The sequence below is a fragment of the Blennius ocellaris genome (genome assembly GCF_963422515.1).
Source record: "Blennius ocellaris genome assembly, chromosome: 6".
In the NCBI taxonomy this organism is placed as follows: domain Eukaryota; kingdom Metazoa; phylum Chordata; class Actinopteri; order Blenniiformes; family Blenniidae; genus Blennius; species Blennius ocellaris.
In genome coordinates, this window is record NC_137655.1 from 10,753,850 (window position 1) to 10,773,467 (window position 19,618).

Here is a 19,618-nt window from a genome sequence, read left to right on the forward strand (position 1 = left end):
CATTAAAGGTATAGAAGCAAGTAAAAACATAGATAAATATTCAAAAAAAGTTCAATTGAGTTGCTACATGTCAAAGACCTACCTGAATAAAAATGTTTTAAACTACTTCATCAAGGAACTACAGGAGTCAACACATCTCAGCTGAAGTGGAAGAGCTTCAAATGCAAAGTCACCATGGGTTTTGAGCTTTGGGTTTTATTTACTATTTTCTATTTGAAGTGAAATCTTGTTCAACATTGAAAGCTATACAGTAGATTATGAGGAAATTGTGTACTTTTTGATCATTTCTGATGATTCACAGCAGACATTTCAGTGTTGACAGAATCTTCCAATTTAACAATTACTCTGAATATAGCCGTCTGAGTTAAACTGTCTGTTTAATCTTACAGCTTTTTAGTAAAATGCAGCTGCCTGATATTAGTTTGCCGTTTCAGTAAGTGATATTTTATGGAATGTTGATGAAAGCCCTTTCTGAAAAGTACAAATCTTTGGTGTGGTTTGTGAATGTTTTCTTTACACAGGTCATAATGATAAAAAATGATTGTGTTCGTGAGTTTTGACTGCTCTTTTGTTTTGAACTGAAATATGATTACTGAAGCGTTCTATAATGTTGAGAGCACATTGGTGGCACTCCTTCAGGGCTTCAGTACTACAAACCCTGCTTTGAATAGAAACACGTGTCTTCGGTAACCAATTCTCACACAAAAAATGCAGAATGTATTAACCAAAAGGTTTTTTCAGTGACTGGACTACTTTCCAGGAATAATCAGCACTGTGGAAACTGTTTCGTCTATACCCAGCACAAAACATTCTTCATCTCCTTACATATCTCAAAATACTTCCTTAAAGTGTCTCTTGTCTTTTATATTATCTTGACCCTTTATTCGTTCAGCATTTTTAAACAGTGCATCAGATTCACAAACCGATCATTTGAAGTAAAACAAGTTAAGCAAAAGGTGAATTTCCACACATTACATTGTTGGTTTGACGTCATCGACCACCTCCAAGGGGAGGGGTGTTGGTTTCCTGTTACAAATGGCTTTGCACGCTATTGCAGTTGCATGTCTGTGTGACGAGAGTGAAAAAAAGGGCAATAACCTATTAAGCACGCACAAGTCTGTTTTCCAGGGGAAGGAGTGAAGGAGTAATCTGAACAAACAAAAAGGACTTTGCACAGATTTATAGGTAGTGCATGCTCTGTCACCATGACTTGCAAGTCTTATGGTCTGCTTAAAAGTAAATCAACATCAAGGACAGGAACATAAGCATGCTGTTACACAAATAAAAATGTCACTTGTGCAGGCATCTTTGTGTGCGTGTGTGCGCGTGTGTGTGTGTGTGAGAGAGAGAGAGAGAGAGAGAGAGAGAGAGAGAGAGAGACTATTCTGAAGTATATAGACGTTGAACAGTGAATGTGGGACTTCCCCCAGAAATTCCAGTGGGAACCTCCCCCCCCCCCCAATTCAAAGGCAGGCTGAACTTCCTGCTTTATGTAAACATAACTCAAGCAAACACGCCCTCACATAGGACCACCTCAAAACCACAGGCAACACTAAAGCCTTTACACTCACAACACGCGAGCGTGCACTCCGGAGTCGCAACAATGAGAGGCAGGGTGTGGTTTCCCACTCTGGGGCTGGTAGCTTGGCTCTGCTGCCTCAGTCTGGAGCCTGTGCAGGGAGGAAAAGTGCTGGTGCTGCCTGTGGATGGAAGTCACTGGCTTAGCATGAAGATTCTGGTGGAGGAACTCACGCTTAGGGGCCATGAAGTCGTGGTTCTGGTGCCTGAAAACAGCCTGTTGATCAAGGGATCAAAGACCTACAAGACTGAAATCTACAAGGTGCCTTTTACCCAAGAAGAAATGGAGAACAATTTCAACACCCTGAGGGACTCAATATTCGAAAAAGCACCAGAGATCACAGATATGTATGTGAATGTGCAGCGGCTGTTGAACTTCACTGTATTCCAAGAAAGAGGTTGCGAGAGTTTGTTGAAAAATGAGCCTTTAATGAGTCGAATGAAGAGAGAGGAGTTCGATTTGATACTTACAGACCCTTTCCTTCCCTGTGGACCCATCCTGTCTCACATCTTTTCCATTCCAGCTGTTTATTTCCTACGGGGACTTGTATGTGAGCTAGATTTGAAAGCTAACCTGTGTCCTTCTTCTTATTCCTATCGCCCTGTGGCTTTCTCTGGTAATACTGATGTTATGACCTTCATGCAGAGAGTGAAAAACATGTTGATGTCTTTTGTGGAGTCGCACATGTGTACCATCATCTATGGTGACTTTGACAATCTGGTCAGTAGGCATTTAAAGGACATTAAGACCTACAAAGAATTAATAAGCCACGCATCTATCTGGCTTCTCCGATATGATTTTACTTTGGAATATCTCAGTCCTGTCATGCCAAACATGGTTTTAATTGGAGGCATCAACTGTGCAAAGACAGCTCCTCTTCCAGCAGTGAGTATTTTCAATCACATCTGTTTCACTTCCAACAAAATGCATGTTGATTTTGTTTACTGTCAAAAACACAACACATTGCAAATCAAAAAGTCATTTTGCAATATAATACGAGATGAACATCATATGTGGTAATATGTTAATGACTTTAACCCCATAAGTGTGTAAAACAACTTAGGAAACATGTGTGAAAGAATCTCCAAGAGTTAAAATGTCTATCGACATGGATCTTGACAACATTTTTGTGTTATACAGCAAAGAACAAAACAGACAATTTGTAGTTAAACAGAAATGTATGTGCACATGTGAAACATGCAGAGCAAAACTCTGCCTGAAGAATAGAGATTGTTTGGTTGTGGAAATTGATTAAAAGCATGCTAATAGTATTGTGGAATTACAAGTTAGTTTGTTCTCCACGGGAGGCTCAGTATGTGCAATGTGAGACAAGGAAAGCAGATATAGCATCTGGACTCTGGCTGACGAAACAGAAGAGGTTAAGTGTCCTGTTGTATAAACAGAGGCACAAAGAGACAATGAGACTGCATTTAGGTGATCAAATCATTGGCAGGCTTTGTGGTACAAACAATAGTGATTAAATTAATTAGGGTTTTTCAAGGAAATGTCACACATCATCATAACAACCATTACAGTAGAAAACTATTAATGTCTGTGTCTTCTTTAACCCATTTGCAGGATTTGCAGGAGTTTGTGGACGGCTCAGGAGATGATGGCTTTATTGTATTTACTTTGGGTTCAATGGTCGCCGACATGCCTGAGTGGAAAGCAAAGCAGTTCATTGAGGCCTTCCGACAAATTCCTCAAAGGGTAATATTGACATGATCAATACATACGTTTTAACTGATAAACAGATAAACTGAAGGGGTTGAATCAGGCTCGACCCCAAGGCCTTGTCCTCTGCTTTGCATTGTTTCAATAGGGCTGTTACAAAAGCAAAGTAAGGCAAAGGTAAGACTAATTTATTTATAGAGCACCATTCAAACACAGGGCAATTCACATTGCTCCATAAAGAAATGAAAAAAATTAAAGAAATGCGGAAAAGTTTCACAAAGAAATAAAAGAAATGTATTACTAAAAGAAAAACATTAAATGTTTAAAAGAAATGAAATAATTACATTAAAGCAAGCAATAAAGAATCTTAAACTAAATCTCCAGTATTTTACTGGGTGTTTCCCACAACCACTGACCATACGGGCCACTTTGAGACCACGTAGATCCTTCAATAACAGCTTTTCATGTGCCACACTGATTTGACATGGAGACTTTGGAGACGGGGCAGCAGTCCCGTCTCCCCCGTTACAGAGACCTCCCTCTCTGTACATATCGCTGCCAGTTCAGCTCAGCAGTTATTTCTTACCAGTTAGATCTTGATAAACAGACAAACGTTGTCACTCAGGACTTCTCCTCGAATGTTAATCTTACTTTTGGAATCTTGCACATTTGCAATCTCTCAACCAAGACCGGGAACCCCAGAAAGTCACTGTGCACTCGTTCAAAACATTCAACTTAACGCAGTAACGACCATAGCCTACTTCCTGTATTCAGAACCACCTGCTGCGCAAAGCAGTTTGCATACAGTGTCTATGTTCTCCCTCGCTGGAGTCAGTCAGTGTGGTAAGTTCAGGGAATTTCAAAACAGCATAAAAACCAGAATAAATAAGGTAAGAGTTTAATTAACACAAGTGTAATAAAGTAAGTAAAGTCTATTGTTTAGCTGAAAACCTGTCCTAATACAAATGTTTAAAGATCTAATTTAACAGAAGTGAGTGTGTCAGCAGTCTTCAGGTCTTCAGGAAGGTTGTTCCACAGGTGAGGAGGTAGGAACTAAAAGTTGCTTCACCTTGTTTGCTTCTGACTCTAGGACCACTGAGTAAACCTCTTCTTGAGGACTTTTGTAAGTTTTTGTAAGTTTTGTATTCTACAAGCCAATCTGAGATGCGTTTCGACCCGAGACCATTCAAAGCTTTATAGACCAGAAGTAAGATTTGGAAGTCAATCGTTTCACACACAGGGAGCCAGTGCAGAGATCGGAGCATGGCTGTAATGTGCTCCACCCTCAGACAAACAAACAAATAAAAACATTCATTTAATGAGTTGTTTGCACAGTAAATGTTTAGATGGGACTATTTATGTTTCAGGTTGTGTGGAGATTCACTGGTGCATTGCTTGATGACATGCCCAAGAACGTCAAAGCCATGAAGTGGTTACCTCAGTCCGACCTTCTCGGTGGGTTTACCTTCAGCAAAATCAAACTCATTGATAAATAATCACACAGTACATTCACATTATGGTGGTTTTTATGCTTCTTGCAACGGATCGGACCCTGTTGATTTATGTGCTCCCCAGCTCATCCCAAGGCTAGAATCTTCATGACTCATGGTGGTACCCACGGTATCTACGAAGGCATCTGCAATGGAGTGCCCATGTTGATGTTGCCAATGTTTGGCGATCAAAGAGACAACGCACATCGCATGGTTCACCGTGGGGTTGCGGAGCAACTGGGTATATTTGAAATGACAACTGAATCGCTGGTGATTGCAATGAAAAAGATCCTCAATAATAAGAGGTAAGAAAATGCAATATTTGGGAAAAAAAACGCTCCTACTCTGTCTGTGAAAACTGGCCAGAAACATAACTTTTCTGAAACACAACAGCTGCACATGTACATTACAGCTGTAGAGCTCTTCTGCACATGTGCAAATAGATGGACAATGACAACAATGGCAGCCTCCAAAGTATCATGACTCCCAGTTTATATTTTCCTCAGTCTTGGTAGGTTTGCAGTTCAGGGTCACGCGTAAGAGTAATCCAACTTCGTTGTCTGTCCATATTAATGTCCATATCCATATCCATATCCGTGTGTATGTGTGTGTATGATTTTATTACAAAAACAAACAACAGCACCAACTTGTGGCCCGTCATGCTAACTTCCTCATTTTCAGTGTTTACGCAGTTTCCATCATTTTCAAGACGTCAGTGACATTTTCACTTACTGAATGTTGCCTGACCTCTTTTCCAGTTACAAAGAGAAGATGGTGAAGCTGTCAGAGCTACATCTCGATCGCCCTGTCAAGCCTTTGGACCTGGCTGCTTTCTGGACCGAGTTTGTCATGAGACACAAAGGAGCAGCACACCTGAGAGTCGCTGGACATAACTTGAACTGGATTCAGTACCACAGCCTGGATGTCTTCGCCTTTTTCTTCGTCATAATTGTCGTTGTCTTATGGCTGCAACTCAAATGTTGTTTATTTTGCATCCGTAAGTGTAGCAGAAAGGGAACTGGGAAGAAAAAATCAGAGTAGTGTCTGAGGCAGTAACAGTACTTGATGATACATTTCTGCTTAACTGTGATGCTGCACCAGGTGAGTGTGTATGTGTGTGCCTTTTTGAAATATGGTGGAAATCAAAGTTAAATTGATGAAGTTCTTTTCAAAATAAAATTACGTAGTGCCGTAGCCATGTCATTATGGATCTATTTTTATATGATATATTTTGTCTTTTATTTGCAACTGGTGTAGTTTCCTCTGACATGCTGCACATGCACTCCATACTACACTACTTTTCAAGAAATCTCTCTATTTTTACCTTGGCCAACCAAAGTTGAGAGACCAACAAAGTTGGCCAAGAAGATAATGTTTTTCTATGCATTTATTTATTGAATTATTGATTTATGTATTGGTTTGTATGTATGTATTTGATCAACTTTCACAAACATTTCTCACCTAAATTGCATGAAATTTTTAAGGATGGTTTGTCATCATTCAAGGACCAATTGATTAGGTTTTGAGAAATTAATGGCTAACCCTTTCCGAATAAATCTCAAAAAACTCAGAAAATGTTCCATACAAAGTGGATAAGACCTTCTATCCACCAAAAAAGAAACAAAAAACAAGTAGATCAAATATAAAATTTTGCCCAATTTAGACTCAATGATTTATTATTTTTCTGAATCATTTTGAACCATCTCAATCATTCACGGCACATTGTGAAAACAACTAAACCACACAAAGGTTATAAACACTAATAGCTCTGAGTTGAGCTTTTACATGCAATTATGCTGTTGATTTCTTGGCAAACAAACAACATGCAATACTCAAAGTTCTAAGGTCGGATTCTAAATAAGTAATCGTGAATCAGCACCAACAGGCCAAAGTACTGTGATGCCAGCCGGGAAAACCACACCCTGCTCATGATTGAAAGAGTTGCTTTCTCGCTCTGTTCTACTCACTGAATCTACGCTAAACTTTAGTATTTTACAAATCTTTTGTCTCTGCTTTTAAAATAATATACAGTACCTTTTAATTTATTAATAGATATGTTTAGCAGCAAAGGATTCTCATGGGATTTTTGTTAGGAGGAGTGAGTTCACATTTCTGGACTTTGGGTGTCATGCAGTTGATGGGAGGAACATTCAACCTTGCTTCAAACAAATGTATTTTCAGAGAGAGGCTTTTATGTTCCCGGCAAAATTGGCCACTTATTTAAAGGAGCAGACCTATGGCCACGATTTGTTGTGTAATATGATAAGCAGCTCAGCAGATAAATGATTTATGGTATGATAATAATTTATATGGAAAATTATGTATCTTTGGACATAAAAGTGCGGCAATCTCATTAATTCTATAATATATGTTGCGTGGCCGAAGTACAATTTTTTTAGTTTTTCTACATATGATTTTATTGTTGTATAATCTGCATGTTTTATTTAGTTTAGTTTTTGGCGTTATCTTTTATTATTGTGCTTTTAACTTGTAGTCTAATCTAGCATTTAGGACAGCATTTAGGACACTAAACTACTCTACAACTACTGCATTTTTTCCTGACGCTGAACACCATGCTGAGTTCCACAGCAGTGACGTCATCATTGTACCATCTTCGTGCCTTGACATTCAATCTATTACTTGTATCATGTGTTATTCTTGGTGAATCCTCCTCAATCTACTGCATGAAAGGTTCCTTTGGTGTGATCTTTATATTTGAGATTAGGCGATTTTTCCATAACCCTCACAGTTCAGCCAATGCAGTTTACCAGGATGTGGCCATTGCTGTGCAGCTTCTTGGGGCCATAGGTGAGGGCTGGGTAGATAATGAGGACTAATGGAAGGAGTCCAGAGAATGTGGCTGACTGCTGAAACAAAAGTACTATCTCTATTGCTACACCTCATGCCACACCTACACATATACAACTTCTCTGAAAGTGCAGATGATTTGATACATTTGTTAAAATAATAAAAGGGATTTTCAAAGAAGGTATAGACCTCCAAATTCAGATTTTTCATCGTCACAACTGTAGAATTAGCAAGATCACATAAATTAGGTAATTCCGTAAATTTTCATGGTCAGATTTTTTGTTTTCTATCCGTAATTGGTAATTTATTCCTCCATTTATTGTCAGAAAGAGAAGAAAATAAAAGTATAAGAATCATGGCCTTCTCTTTAAGGAATAAGGAACTTTATTGTCATTGCAGTAAACAACGAAACTTTGTTGGTGACAACCAGTTATATGGGATTCGTGTCTGAAAATGAATGTACAAACACAAAATCCTGAAAACCTTGTGTTGGATAATGAGTAATGTTCTGTCCTGTTCACTGCACTGACCTTTTGTACTCTGTTGTACCATTATTGTTTACTAAAGGAGCATCACAATGGTGTTAAACTAAACCCTGTGTGCAGAACGTTTTCAAGTGAAATAGAACAACTGTTGTTCTTTTGGCTGTTCATTTACAGAACAGTGTCTGGAGTCACTGAATGTACTATAATGTTTTCAAAGCACACTGGTCTACTTGTCTGTGTGAGCATTTGCTTCTCCAATAAAAAATTTTTTCACTATGCTATCTTCTTGATCACATACTGAGACACAATTACACCAGAGACTGAGTGGATGAAAGATGCTTAAATGTTTGCACCATACATATTATCATATGTGCGATCGCATTATAGCAGGTTTTTATAAGACCTTTCTGTGTGCTGGTTAGTTTATCTAAGCTGCTAGTTTTGTTTTTTTTTGCTGCTTCTTTGTCCCAATAGTGTACATCAAACAATGTCAATGAATATGATTAATGAATAACCAAGTATATCAAAGCAACCCAGTTAACTGTTGATGTCAAATAAAGTGCTTTGTCATTCCGCCCATTATACAGACTCTTACTTAAGTTTCTCTTGGTTGTGAGTTTGTTGTCCTAACTTTTCTAAACTGTTTCATTGGCTGCAAATAATTGATTTACATCTAGCAAACGAGGTTCAAGATGCTTGATGTGTGATGCATCAAAAATATAAAAAGATTATTTGTAATTTTTATATAATCATTTCTTTTTATTCAAGTACTTGAGTTTCACCAAGATTAAAGATTAAAGTTGGTTTATGTTGCTCACTTGATCTGAAAAACATGACGAGTCGGAATACTGCAGCCTGTAGATTTGCAGCAGAATCTTCCTTGTGTATGCTGCTCACATTTATATAATACAGAGGCAACACTGTGATAATGGATTTCAAGTACTGTCATACTGAAAAAAGAAAAAAAAAAGCTTTGTCTACATTCCTCACTGAGCTTGTTGAACTGGATTTCTTCATAAACCAGCCACAATGAGTAAAACCTGGAATTCCTCTTCCACCGTCATTCTAATCACACTCTCTTAGAGCACTGCTTGTGTTATAAAAACTATATTTGCACAGACAAACAAACACTTTTTAGAATAAAAGTTGAATGCAGTGAATAGTGAAAATTGAAATTTACCAATGCAAAAGTTGAAATAAAGTTTTAATAATTAACCCCTTAGCTCATCTTTATTGTTTTCAATCTTTGTGTCTCATTTAACATTCTGACTTTGTATCAAACATTTAGCTAAATGGAAAAAAAAGGTCAACATACACTGAATGTATGCATGTCTAGATGGGGAACCCTGAAAATGTTTGCACTTTCTAAAAGTGTGGCCTAGGGAAAAAAAAGGTTTGGGCACCTTTAGGTTGAATGCAACTTGTGCTCTAAGTTGTACCGAGTATTCAAGATGTATTGTGTAAGATCTGTTGATTCACGTTCATTTTACTCTGAGGGTTTCTTTTCTGTACAGGTGATTCCATTGTGTGAAACAAACAAAAAAAAACAAACAAAAAATTTCAGTTCATAACAATCTTTTGTAACAGATGAAACAAATGTACAGTTTACCCCCATATATGAGTTTATATGAAGGGGGAAAATAGAAAAGAAAAAAAATCAATATGCAAAGAGATTAAGCTGTGTAATCGAACAGATGTGAATAAACAAATAAACCAACCTGAGATTTTCGTGGCTAAAAGTTCCACCATGTAAAGCGTGGGAAATTAAAATATTAATGAATGACTTCATCCCCTCATGCATACTGAGGAAACATCGCATGTAAGCAAGTCGAGACCTGGAAGTCCGTACAAGGAATCAGGACTTTAAAAAAAACAACAACAAAAAAAAAACAGCGGCAAGGTGACACAGAGTGTTCATGATTTACCAGTATAGTATGTAAGAGCGTGAGAAATTGAATCATGGCGTGAGAAAAGGTTCGTGTGCGTGACCTTCATTGCGTGTTGCGTGACACGCATTGCGTGAGTCTTTGTTTGTCTTGGCTGCCACATCAGCTGTTACAGTCCATGGCCACTAGATGGCAGTATGATAACTACTACATTGCAAGAAAGTTGTGGGTTTAAATACAGGCTTTCTGAGTCTTTCCTTTCTGTGTTTTTGCATGCACTTCCCGTACCTGTGTGTGATTGGAGTGTGAAACTGTGGAGCCTCTACATTTTCCACAGTGGAGGCAACTGAAGCGACTCAATGATGGCTGTCACGGAAAGCTTTCAACTTTGAATGTAAGGGGGGTATTCTGTTTGTTTGTTCAAATTAGTGATATAATTTTATAGAATTAAACATAAAATGGATTTCTTAAATGTGTGAAAATGAAAACTGATGTTAAAAATGTATTTGGAGAGGAAAACCACAGTCCCTTAAAAAGAGTGAAATAAAATAACAAAAAATTGTAAAGTACACATAGATTCATCTTCTATAACATCCTGAATAGGGTAATTGGGGACAGAGGATATGTACACCCTGGACTGTCTGACACTTCAATCAGTAATGACCAGCAAATAAGTCCAAATAAATGTCACATTGACATCTTTATGTTTCTTGACTGGAGACAGAGCAGTTTCCACACAACATGTTGTTGTATGCATGCAGCATAAAGTGCATCATCAAAGTATGAGATGTGAGGGTGTGATCTCTGAGTTTTTTTTAACACCTGCCCACAGAGTTTCACTAAGGGAGCAGAGCGGTTGAATGCAAAAGTAGTTGAAGGGAATCAAATAGTTCAGTTTGCACTTCTGCATGACCATGATCCAGACATACTGCTTCATACACATGTTCCTGCTCGTCTCCGTCACTGGTAAGATCAGATAAAACCTTTAAAAATGATTGCTCACAAATAATGTGGAATGCATGGGTAGAAATTTGACCTTATCTGGTGCAATCTGTGAAGTTTACCTTCTCTACTTATGTTAGGAGCCGCTGGGAGCAGCATAGTAGCTGGTAAGGTTGCAAAGCCCCATTCCAGACCCTACATGGCGTCACTCCAAATCAATGGACAACATTCATGCGGTGGGACACTTATTCGAGAGGATTTCGTTATGACTGCTGCACACTGCAAATAGTGAGTTAATTTGCATTAATAAAAACTATGCTTAACTGCACTAGTTTTTCCACAAATCTCTATTGTATGTGTGAAATCATTAACATCGTATTACAACAACAAGCATAATTTTATGATACATTTATATCAGGGGTCTTTATTGTCTCTGTAGGAATCTACTGTATATTCAATTTTGAAAACCCTCATCAATATCTGCAAGTTAATAGGTATTTAATTTTTTTCATTGTTTTCCAACCGTGTGTTTCTGTTTTTGCCAGCTCTCAAAAAATGGAGGTGGTACTTGGAGCTCACAACATTAATGTGACAGAAAACACTCAGCAACGTATTGCAGTGGCCACGTTCTACCAGCACCCAAAGTTCATGGAACAATTTGATTATGACATCATGTTACTTAAGGTAAAACTAAAACATGTACTCCAGAAACTGTCTTAAAAATGTCAAACTCTTTGTTGAGTAGTTAGTGACCTGCTTTGGATGTGATGTTGCCACCACGTTTTACTTCTTCCATGACTCATTAGGAATTTACGAAGCAGTATCATCTGACTTCACACATTTACATTGAAGTGGGTAAAGAGGATGGTGTGATGAAGAAGACAGTCACACACATCATTGTGTTCATATCTGTTGTGACTTCCTGTTACCCTTTGTTCCCCTTAACAGTTGAAAAAACCTGCCAAACTCAATAAGTATGTGAAGACTATTGGACGACCCAACAAAAACGGAAAAACCCCTGCAAACATCAACTGTGCTGTAGCTGGATGGGGACAAACTGGAAACGAAAAGCCTACTTCAGATGTTCTGAGGGAAACCATGGAGAAAATACAATTCAGCTTTGAGTGCAAAAAGATCTGGGACATACATTTTAACAGTGATCACATGATGTGCACCAAGACCGACAGAAAGAAAGGAGGAGTGTGTCAGGTGTGAGACAATATCTGAAGCAGAGCAACAGCAAAATACACACATATTGACATAAATGCTTATTCCACAAATTTACACTTAATCATTAGAAAGCACAATGTTTTCACAAACCTAACAGTATTTTCTCTTGTCTTTTCTTTTGCAGGGTGATTCTGGTGGACCTCTTATCTGCAACAGGAAGGTTCAAGGTATAACAGCTTATACAAAGAAAGGAGACTGTTCTGATCCAAAATATCCCCACGTTTTCACTAAAGTGAATTACTTCAGTTCGTGGATCAACAGAGTCATGAACGCATCAGTGAATGTTGCATGAGTGTATACTGACCGAGCACATTGCCCGTTCTATACTGGCTGCTTAAAATCTAATCAGGCTTGATGAAGCGTATGCCTCTAAAATTGTCTTTACTTTTGAAAACAAATCCTTGATTGTTTGTGCTAAAAGCACATGGAAAAGTGTTGACATTAATACAAAATAAAGTAATAAAACCTTTCTTTTGCTTTTTTCATATCTCTTTTTCATATATATATAATAACTTAATAATTATTATTATTATTATTATATGGCAATTCTCATACACAAAACACATCTCAAAGTGCTTTCCATAAAGAAAGAACAAAACAGAACAAAATATATACCGTATATATATTTTTTTTTAAGGTAACATTGAAACACAAGCAATGGAAATAAAACAGAAGATAATATCTTCAAAATCTAGAAAGTTAAACAGGGTCAAGGACATCCAAACACGTGGTTATGGGTGCAACTGAACATATTGACCAAAGATGTCCTCATTATGTAAGTTTGCTGTGTTTCTGCTGTTATAACTGATTCCTGCAAATGATTCCTGAAACTACATGAATCAAGGATGTTTCATGAAAAGGGAGTGAAGATGAGGACAGAGGCTTGACTATTTTCTTTGATTACTGCTGGCATAACTCCCAGAAACTGTCCTTGTATAACGCATGAACTTTGCCTCTACATCAGAACCACTTTCAGCTGTGAAACCACATTCCAGGTAATACTGATGTGGCCTTTTCAACTTTTACAAGAAGCAAAAGAAAAAATAAAATAAATAAATAAATAAAATGGTACACATACATAACATAATGTTTTGAATCACTTTGCTTGACAATGCAAAGCCTTTTCCAGAAATATAATGTTCACTATATTTTCATGTTAAATGCTATCACAGAATTCATTTTTATCAAACAATTATTTAATTTTGTAGTTTTGGAATGATGATTTCACTTTCAAAAGCAATCTGTCCATTACATGAAGATATAGCCTCATCACATTATACACCCCTGTCCTGCTCCTGGTACTTGAGGAGCCATGTAACAGGATTATACTTGTGAATGCTATTTTGTAAAGAGATATTACAGCTGTTGTGGGGTCAACTAATCTTAATCTTCTACAGCAGCAGGATGTTTTTCTCCTCCATTTGTTAACTCTTTTCTCCCATGAACTTGTTGGGCAACATCTGAATAAACTGCTGCATACTGCTAAGAGAGATTCTTTGATAAACGCTGTCTCATGCATGTGAGAGAAAATAGTGCACCTATTCAAAAGCACTCACCAACTTAATGGTTTGGTATGGTATCTATAAGAATGCATTCCTGAGTCAAAACATTTGAACCTTAGACAATATACAAATGATTCTCAACCATCCTTTGGACATTTTTGATGCCAATCATTTAATATGGAAAGCATACAGTTGTAGAAAGTTGACCTGTGTAAGAAAAGTTCTCTTTTGCTTAAACTTGCAGTAGTAAAGATTATCTCATGTGAAAACAGCAGCTCTCAAGCTCACAATGTCTGGCGGTTGATTTATTTACCTCTATTTTTTAAATGTAAATACTTAGCGAGTGTGATAAGCTGATGAATCATCTTACTTAAAACTGTAAGCATTATACTCCACTACTTCCAGTCAAACATCATGCTTCATTGCAGCTGATAAATTAGGTCGAAAAAGCTTTTCAAAATGTTTGTTTAAAACTCTTTTTGCAAGTGTTTATCTTTGACTTACTAATCGTTTACCCTAAAGATTTAAGACTATTTAACAAAACATGACACTCCGATTATATAAAACATGATCAAATCTGATTCTGATTTCAGGAGCAGTAGCAGCATGATGATATCAAAGAAAAACACTGTGATTTTTTGAGACAAAAGAGAAAAAAATCTTGTTAAATCTGTTAAATCTATATCTTGTGTTAAAATCTGTAGTCTTACAGTTTGTGATGGAACAAAAGATGAAAACGGAAGTGACACCAGCAGCGACAGCAGCTTGCAGATTCTCAAGGTGGCAAAATGCTTGACCACATCCACATTCATATTTTTCCTATTCCACGAACGATACAATAATGACTCAATTCTTGGTTCACTTAATTTATTTTGTTAAGGCACTGGTGAAAAACACAGAGAATATTATGTTTGCATCTCTGACAATCCCGTCCAATTGAATGGAGTTTGACATTGTGTCATCGAATTAAAATGTCTGACTTACACATTGCATTGAACATTGGAATTTTTTTTAATGTTTTGATTTAATTTTTACTGATCAGGCAGCAAAACTTTGCATTTCCAATTATATCTTTATCATAATATATATGATTGTGTCAAAAACCACCTGGCAGCTGTTTAACCCAACAAACAGAAATTGAATCATGTGTTTATACAGTTTTGCAAACATACAAGTAGTAAAAACTACTGAAAGTAGAAGATTATCTTTCTGCAGCGTGTATTCAAGCATGAACGAGAATGCAGCTCAGATTGCTGTTGAACGAAACTTTGCCATCTTCCACGGTACTAGATTTGTTTCTGAGCAGGTCTAACATGCCCGCTCTGATTTCTGGGGTGAAGGAGTGGCTGAAGTCGTCTCTTGCTGTCATGAAATTCAGCAAACGTTGTCCAGTTACGTTGCTCGGATCGAAGCAGCCAGTGATGTCGAAACGGTTGGGAATCAGATGTTCGTCATACTTCAGGCCCTGCCTTTCAAGAGAGGCAATAACCTCTCCTGATGAGCGGTACTCTTGGATCGCATCGACACACAGCTCCTTCTTGTAAGTCTTCCACAGGATGTCCCACCCTCCATTGGCTAGATGGTAGAAGATGAAATAAAATGGAAGCAAGAAAGACCTTTAATCATCATATGATCTTAAATTACCATTCATATAGTACTATAAATATTTTGTATGGCAGACAAATGCATCAAAAGAATGAATGAAGTGAAGCTGCGCTTACCGATTTCTACGATGATCATCAATCTGCCATTGTTTTTCAGCAGACTATGGTAAAACTTGATTGTTTCATCAAGATCATCAACATAGTAGATCATCTGTTTGAGAGATTAGTGAAGACAAGAACATGTTTACTTTCACATTCCTGGAGTTCATTCATTTACATTTACACTCTGCAGAGATTCATAAAGAAAACTCTGTATGACTATTTCAGTAACTGCTCATTGCACACTTTGGCACATAACACTATGATCCTATTATGATCGTCATTGAATTTAAATAGCACAACTGGATTTAGTAATTACCAAACCGTTGACAGATCAGCACAGCTCACCACACTGACAGGAAGCAACACAAGACACCAAAAAGCCAAAATGAAAAAGCTACACAGCAATGATCTTGGATACCTGAATCATGTGTATGAAGTCAAACTTCTTCCTGTCTGCCTTTGGTTTCTCCTGCTTCACATAGTCCTCACTGTGCATGACGTGCCAAGCAAATGGGATCTTCTGAAGGTTGGGACTCTTTGCAACCAAACCTTGAAAAGAAACAAAAACAAAAGCACAACAATCAAATACATTTGCATTCATAAATAGATGCATTCAAAAACAGAGACAATACCTTGAAGCCTCTTTCTTTTTGCAAACATTTCTGTGATGAGGCAGCACTCAATATTCTGCTGAAAAAGTTCAAAAACATGTATTGAGGTCCTGTTCATTATTTTCGCGACCCCTTGTCTTTTAGCCCAAAAGCCACATGCAGTTGTGACATCTTTCTATTGTGGTTTTGGTTTGATCTCAGGCCAGCCTTTGATCTTAGGGAGCCTTGACCACGATGTTGATTCTCCTCTCTCTTTTTTATACTGCATTTAAAAAGCACCAACCACTACATCCCCTTTCATAGGAAATGGTATGTCAGAGATGTTGAAGACATATTAACACCACCATCACAATATGTGGGTTTTGTTCAGGTTGTTTGCCTTTTTCTGTCCATTGCCAATACATGAACCTCAAGAACTGACTACTAACTTGCCCATGAAGAGATTATACTTCTTGAGAGGACAATCACACACCACTGCCACACGAAGAAAAAAGAAGAAAATAAAAACTGATCACTTTGCAGGCAGCCTGAGAAACTTAGAAATTCTCCTAAAAGTGCTTCATTTCTCAGATTAACCAACTGCATTTGTTATGACTACTCCCATAACTCTTAAGGAAGCTGTAAAGCAAGCAGATAAGGTAATATTTACAATCTCAACCTAAACTTGGATCAATACCTTTGAAGTTGTCAATGAGCTTCGAGCTTCCTTCCACAACGTCAGCAGTGAGGGGCATTGATGGGAATGTAGTCTGCAGGTTGGACAGTATATGGGCATCCACCTGACCTGGGGGGAGGGGGGGGGGGTTTGAGGACAATCTCTGCTGGAATATAAACACGTTCTCCAATCTATTATCTGACACAATGCTAACATTTGGATGCAAACATACTGTGTATCACAGCAACATGTTGAATGTGTTCTTCTCTAGTCATTAACTCTGGTGTTGTCAATTTGCTGATAATGCTGATTCATGGTCTATACTGAGCTTTAGGAGGACGCTGCACAATTATTGTTTCATTCTCAGAATATACAGCTTGTAACTGTTAAACACTTTATCACTGTGTATAAAGACCATATTTGCTTAAGTAGTGCTCTTTAGGGCATGTCCCTCCGGTAGGAGGCCTCGGGGCAGACCCAGGACACGCTGGAGGGACTATGTCTCTCGGCTGGCCTGGGAACGCCTTGGGGTGCCACCGGAGGAGCTGGAGGAAGTGTCTGGGGCGAGGGAAGTCTGGGCTACTCTGCTCAGACTGCTGCCTCCGCGACCCGGCCCCGGATAAAGCGGTAGCCAATGGATGGATGGATGGATGGTGCTCTTTATTTGGTTTATAGTGAGTAATGAGTCTACCACAAACTATTACAATATCATATACCACACAATATTATAAATCCATGTAATTAATGATATACCTCCACCGCTTCCGACACCAAGGATATCCAGTTTCTTTTTTTCTTTTGCAATTCTACAAAGTGCACACACACACACACACACACACACACACACACACACACACACACACACACACACACACACACACACACACACACACACACACACACACACACACACACACACACACACACACACACACACACACACACACACAATTACTACTGCATGAAGTCACGTGCAAATTCATGTTCCTGCTAATTAACCCTCTGACAATGGCATTAAGACGAAACCCCAAAGTCAGAGAACAACATGAACAGATATAGCATTGGTTTGGTTTTGTACCGTTGAAATTCTTGTGGCAGGAAGTTGTGCATATTCTCAATCATGGCTTGGTGCTCTCCAGACTGCTGCAGGAAGAACTGGAAGCTATCAACAGAGTCCCCCTCATAACAAGTCTGCTGTACTCCTGAAGTCATGGCTGATTCCTGCATTAGATTACACATGGTAGTTAGAAAAAAAAAAAAAAAACTATTGAATGCATACAAATGTGAGTTGACATAAAGTGAGGCATTGTAAAAAATGTTTAAATAAAATCACAATTACCTTGATAACTTGCAAAGGAGGAAAGTGAACTGGTCAGGTCTTGTAGCCTTTTATAAAATGGAGCTTCCAAAGTGTGGCTCTGTTCGGCATTCCTCCTGTGAGCTTGTTATGTAACTCATGTGGGCGTATACGGGGAGAGGGTCAAGTTATGTAAACTTTTGCAGCAGTTTGTCAGTGTCGAATTATTAGACTATTTGAAATGCAGGGACATTTTAACCTTTTTCTTTCATTTATGGAAGGATATTAACTTGGTGAAAGTTTCTGTTTTGCTAAAGTCCCTCTCCTCCTCTCACCCTCTCTCGAACCCTCTTTTTTTTTAATGGAATGGTCTGGTCTCTGAATCAAGGTTCAACAATGACACAAGATTCAGCCTCTGAAATAACTATGGGTGACCACACATCAATGAAAGATCAAATAAACAGAGCCAGGGACTTCTTTGAAGACGAGTGCTTTAAATTAAAAGTCTATACAAATAATAATAGGCCAACAAATTCATGGAGTGAGAAATACAACAACTGTCATGTGAACTATTTTTCATTTGATTCTTAATTTTGCAATTAACCTCAAGTGCACTGGTCCTGAGGAGCCATACAATACAAAGGTCAATCCTAAAGAGAAGCTTAAGGTATGGCACAGTTGCAATCTCACACAGTCCTGCATACCAGGGTATGGCACTGTGATAGAGAAACAACCAGACCAATGAGAAAGTCCCTCTGCTCCTGCCTGCCAACACCACCCCTGATGCAGCTCCTGCATGGGAGGTGGCTATGAGGCTGTTTACTCCACCATGAGACGTCCTGCTGACTTCTTATCTTTAACGATGATAATGAGTGTTTACATTCTGCTCATCTCGTCGCTGACATTTAATCAACACGGGCAAACGTTTGGAAAGCTATACATAGTAAATCAGTTGCCTGTGACTGTTGACAAGCTCGACAGCTGCATGTGTCACAGTCCTTACATCAATGATTCAGGCCTGCTTCCACCTGATGAAGGATGAAAGATGAAGGAGTCTATATCTGCCTTTGTTCAGTGAATTATTTTTATACCAGTGATTAATACTGCCCTCATAGCCATTGCTGCTATCACCCCAGCAGAACATAGAAAACATATAGAATATATTTCTATTAGACTGTGAGTGAGGTGTTGCAGCTTCAGAACAATCAACTGTTGACACCAAGGGCCGAAGTAACTTACGACTCTACGTCTCTAATCAAGTAGTATGTGTTATTTCAAACATGGAATTTTACACATATGTAAGTACAATTTCAATCTTGCACTGCTACTTTCAAAATTAATTCATACAGTTTTCCAATATTTATGATTTATATTTGTCCATAAAAGATACTTTTTTAGTAAAGGGGAGCAAGCCAGCTTGTAATCTGCACATATTATTTCTTTCAGAAAGGTTTTGAAAGACTTTCTTACAATGGTAAACTTATAATTGAGCAGAAAAGGGCAGATCAACACTTCAGACTGATTTGGTGCAAAGGCTGAGAATAGTAACAGATCTGGCTGTATGTGCCATCACAAATAAAATGTGCTGTTGGAAATACCTTGTGATTAAATCATCTCAGGATGTATTATCCCATTATGGCTTGTGGGGACCCATCTAACTTTGGAACACAAAATGTATGGAAAGACTAATGAACACACTAGTTCATGTGCACAGTAAAGTGGCCTTGGAAGGGTTAGGTGTTATATCGCCACC

General features: G+C 38.2%; 3 protein-coding genes across 3 annotated transcripts; 2 read left to right on the plus strand and 1 right to left on the minus strand.

Annotated features, from left to right (window-relative positions):
• Positions 1-1,603: 1,603 nt before the first annotated feature.
• LOC308131708 (UDP-glucuronosyltransferase-like) lies at positions 1,604-8,611 on the plus strand (the record flags this gene model as incomplete). The annotated part of the gene is made up of 5 exons (XM_080498536.1): positions 1,604-2,464; positions 3,158-3,289; positions 4,621-4,708; positions 4,829-5,048; positions 5,502-8,611. The coding sequence occupies 5 exons, from the start codon at positions 1,604-1,606 to the stop codon at positions 5,782-5,784; spliced, it is 1,584 nt and encodes a 527-aa protein (XP_080354662.1). The 3' UTR covers positions 5,785-8,611.
• Positions 8,612-10,836: 2,225 nt separating this feature from the next.
• gzm3.3 (granzyme 3, tandem duplicate 3) lies at positions 10,837-12,386 on the plus strand (the record flags this gene model as incomplete). The annotated part of the gene is made up of 5 exons (XM_080498155.1): positions 10,837-10,888; positions 11,005-11,152; positions 11,410-11,548; positions 11,813-12,073; positions 12,219-12,386. The coding sequence occupies 5 exons, from the start codon at positions 10,837-10,839 to the stop codon at positions 12,384-12,386; spliced, it is 768 nt and encodes a 255-aa protein (XP_080354281.1).
• A 2,072-nt stretch (positions 12,387-14,458) lies between these two features.
• Positions 14,459-18,086, minus strand: LOC308131647 (histamine N-methyltransferase-like). The gene is made up of 7 exons (XM_080498444.1): positions 17,908-18,086; positions 17,647-17,789; positions 17,322-17,374; positions 16,590-16,697; positions 15,721-15,851; positions 15,318-15,411; positions 14,459-15,171 (listed from the first exon to the last, which is right to left on the minus strand). Exons 2-7 carry the CDS (start codon positions 17,778-17,780, stop codon positions 14,819-14,821), a joined length of 873 nt encoding a protein of 290 aa, XP_080354570.1. The 5' UTR covers positions 17,781-17,789; positions 17,908-18,086; the 3' UTR covers positions 14,459-14,818.
• Positions 18,087-19,618: the final 1,532 nt, after the last annotated feature.

Excerpts from the sequence above, each read along its gene's own strand:
- LOC308131647 (XM_080498444.1), bottom strand. The coding sequence starts at position 17,780 with ATGACTTCAGGAGTACAGCAGACTTGTTATGAGGGGGACTCTGTTGAT. Across the intron at positions 17,375-17,646 it reads CTGCCACAAGAATTTCAACG|AATTGCAAAAGAAAAAAAGA; the intron begins GTACAAAACCAA and ends TGCACTTTGTAG. Across the intron at positions 16,698-17,321 it reads TGGTGTCGGAAGCGGTGGAG|GTCAGGTGGATGCCCATATA; the intron begins GTATATCATTAA and ends CCCTCCCCCCAG.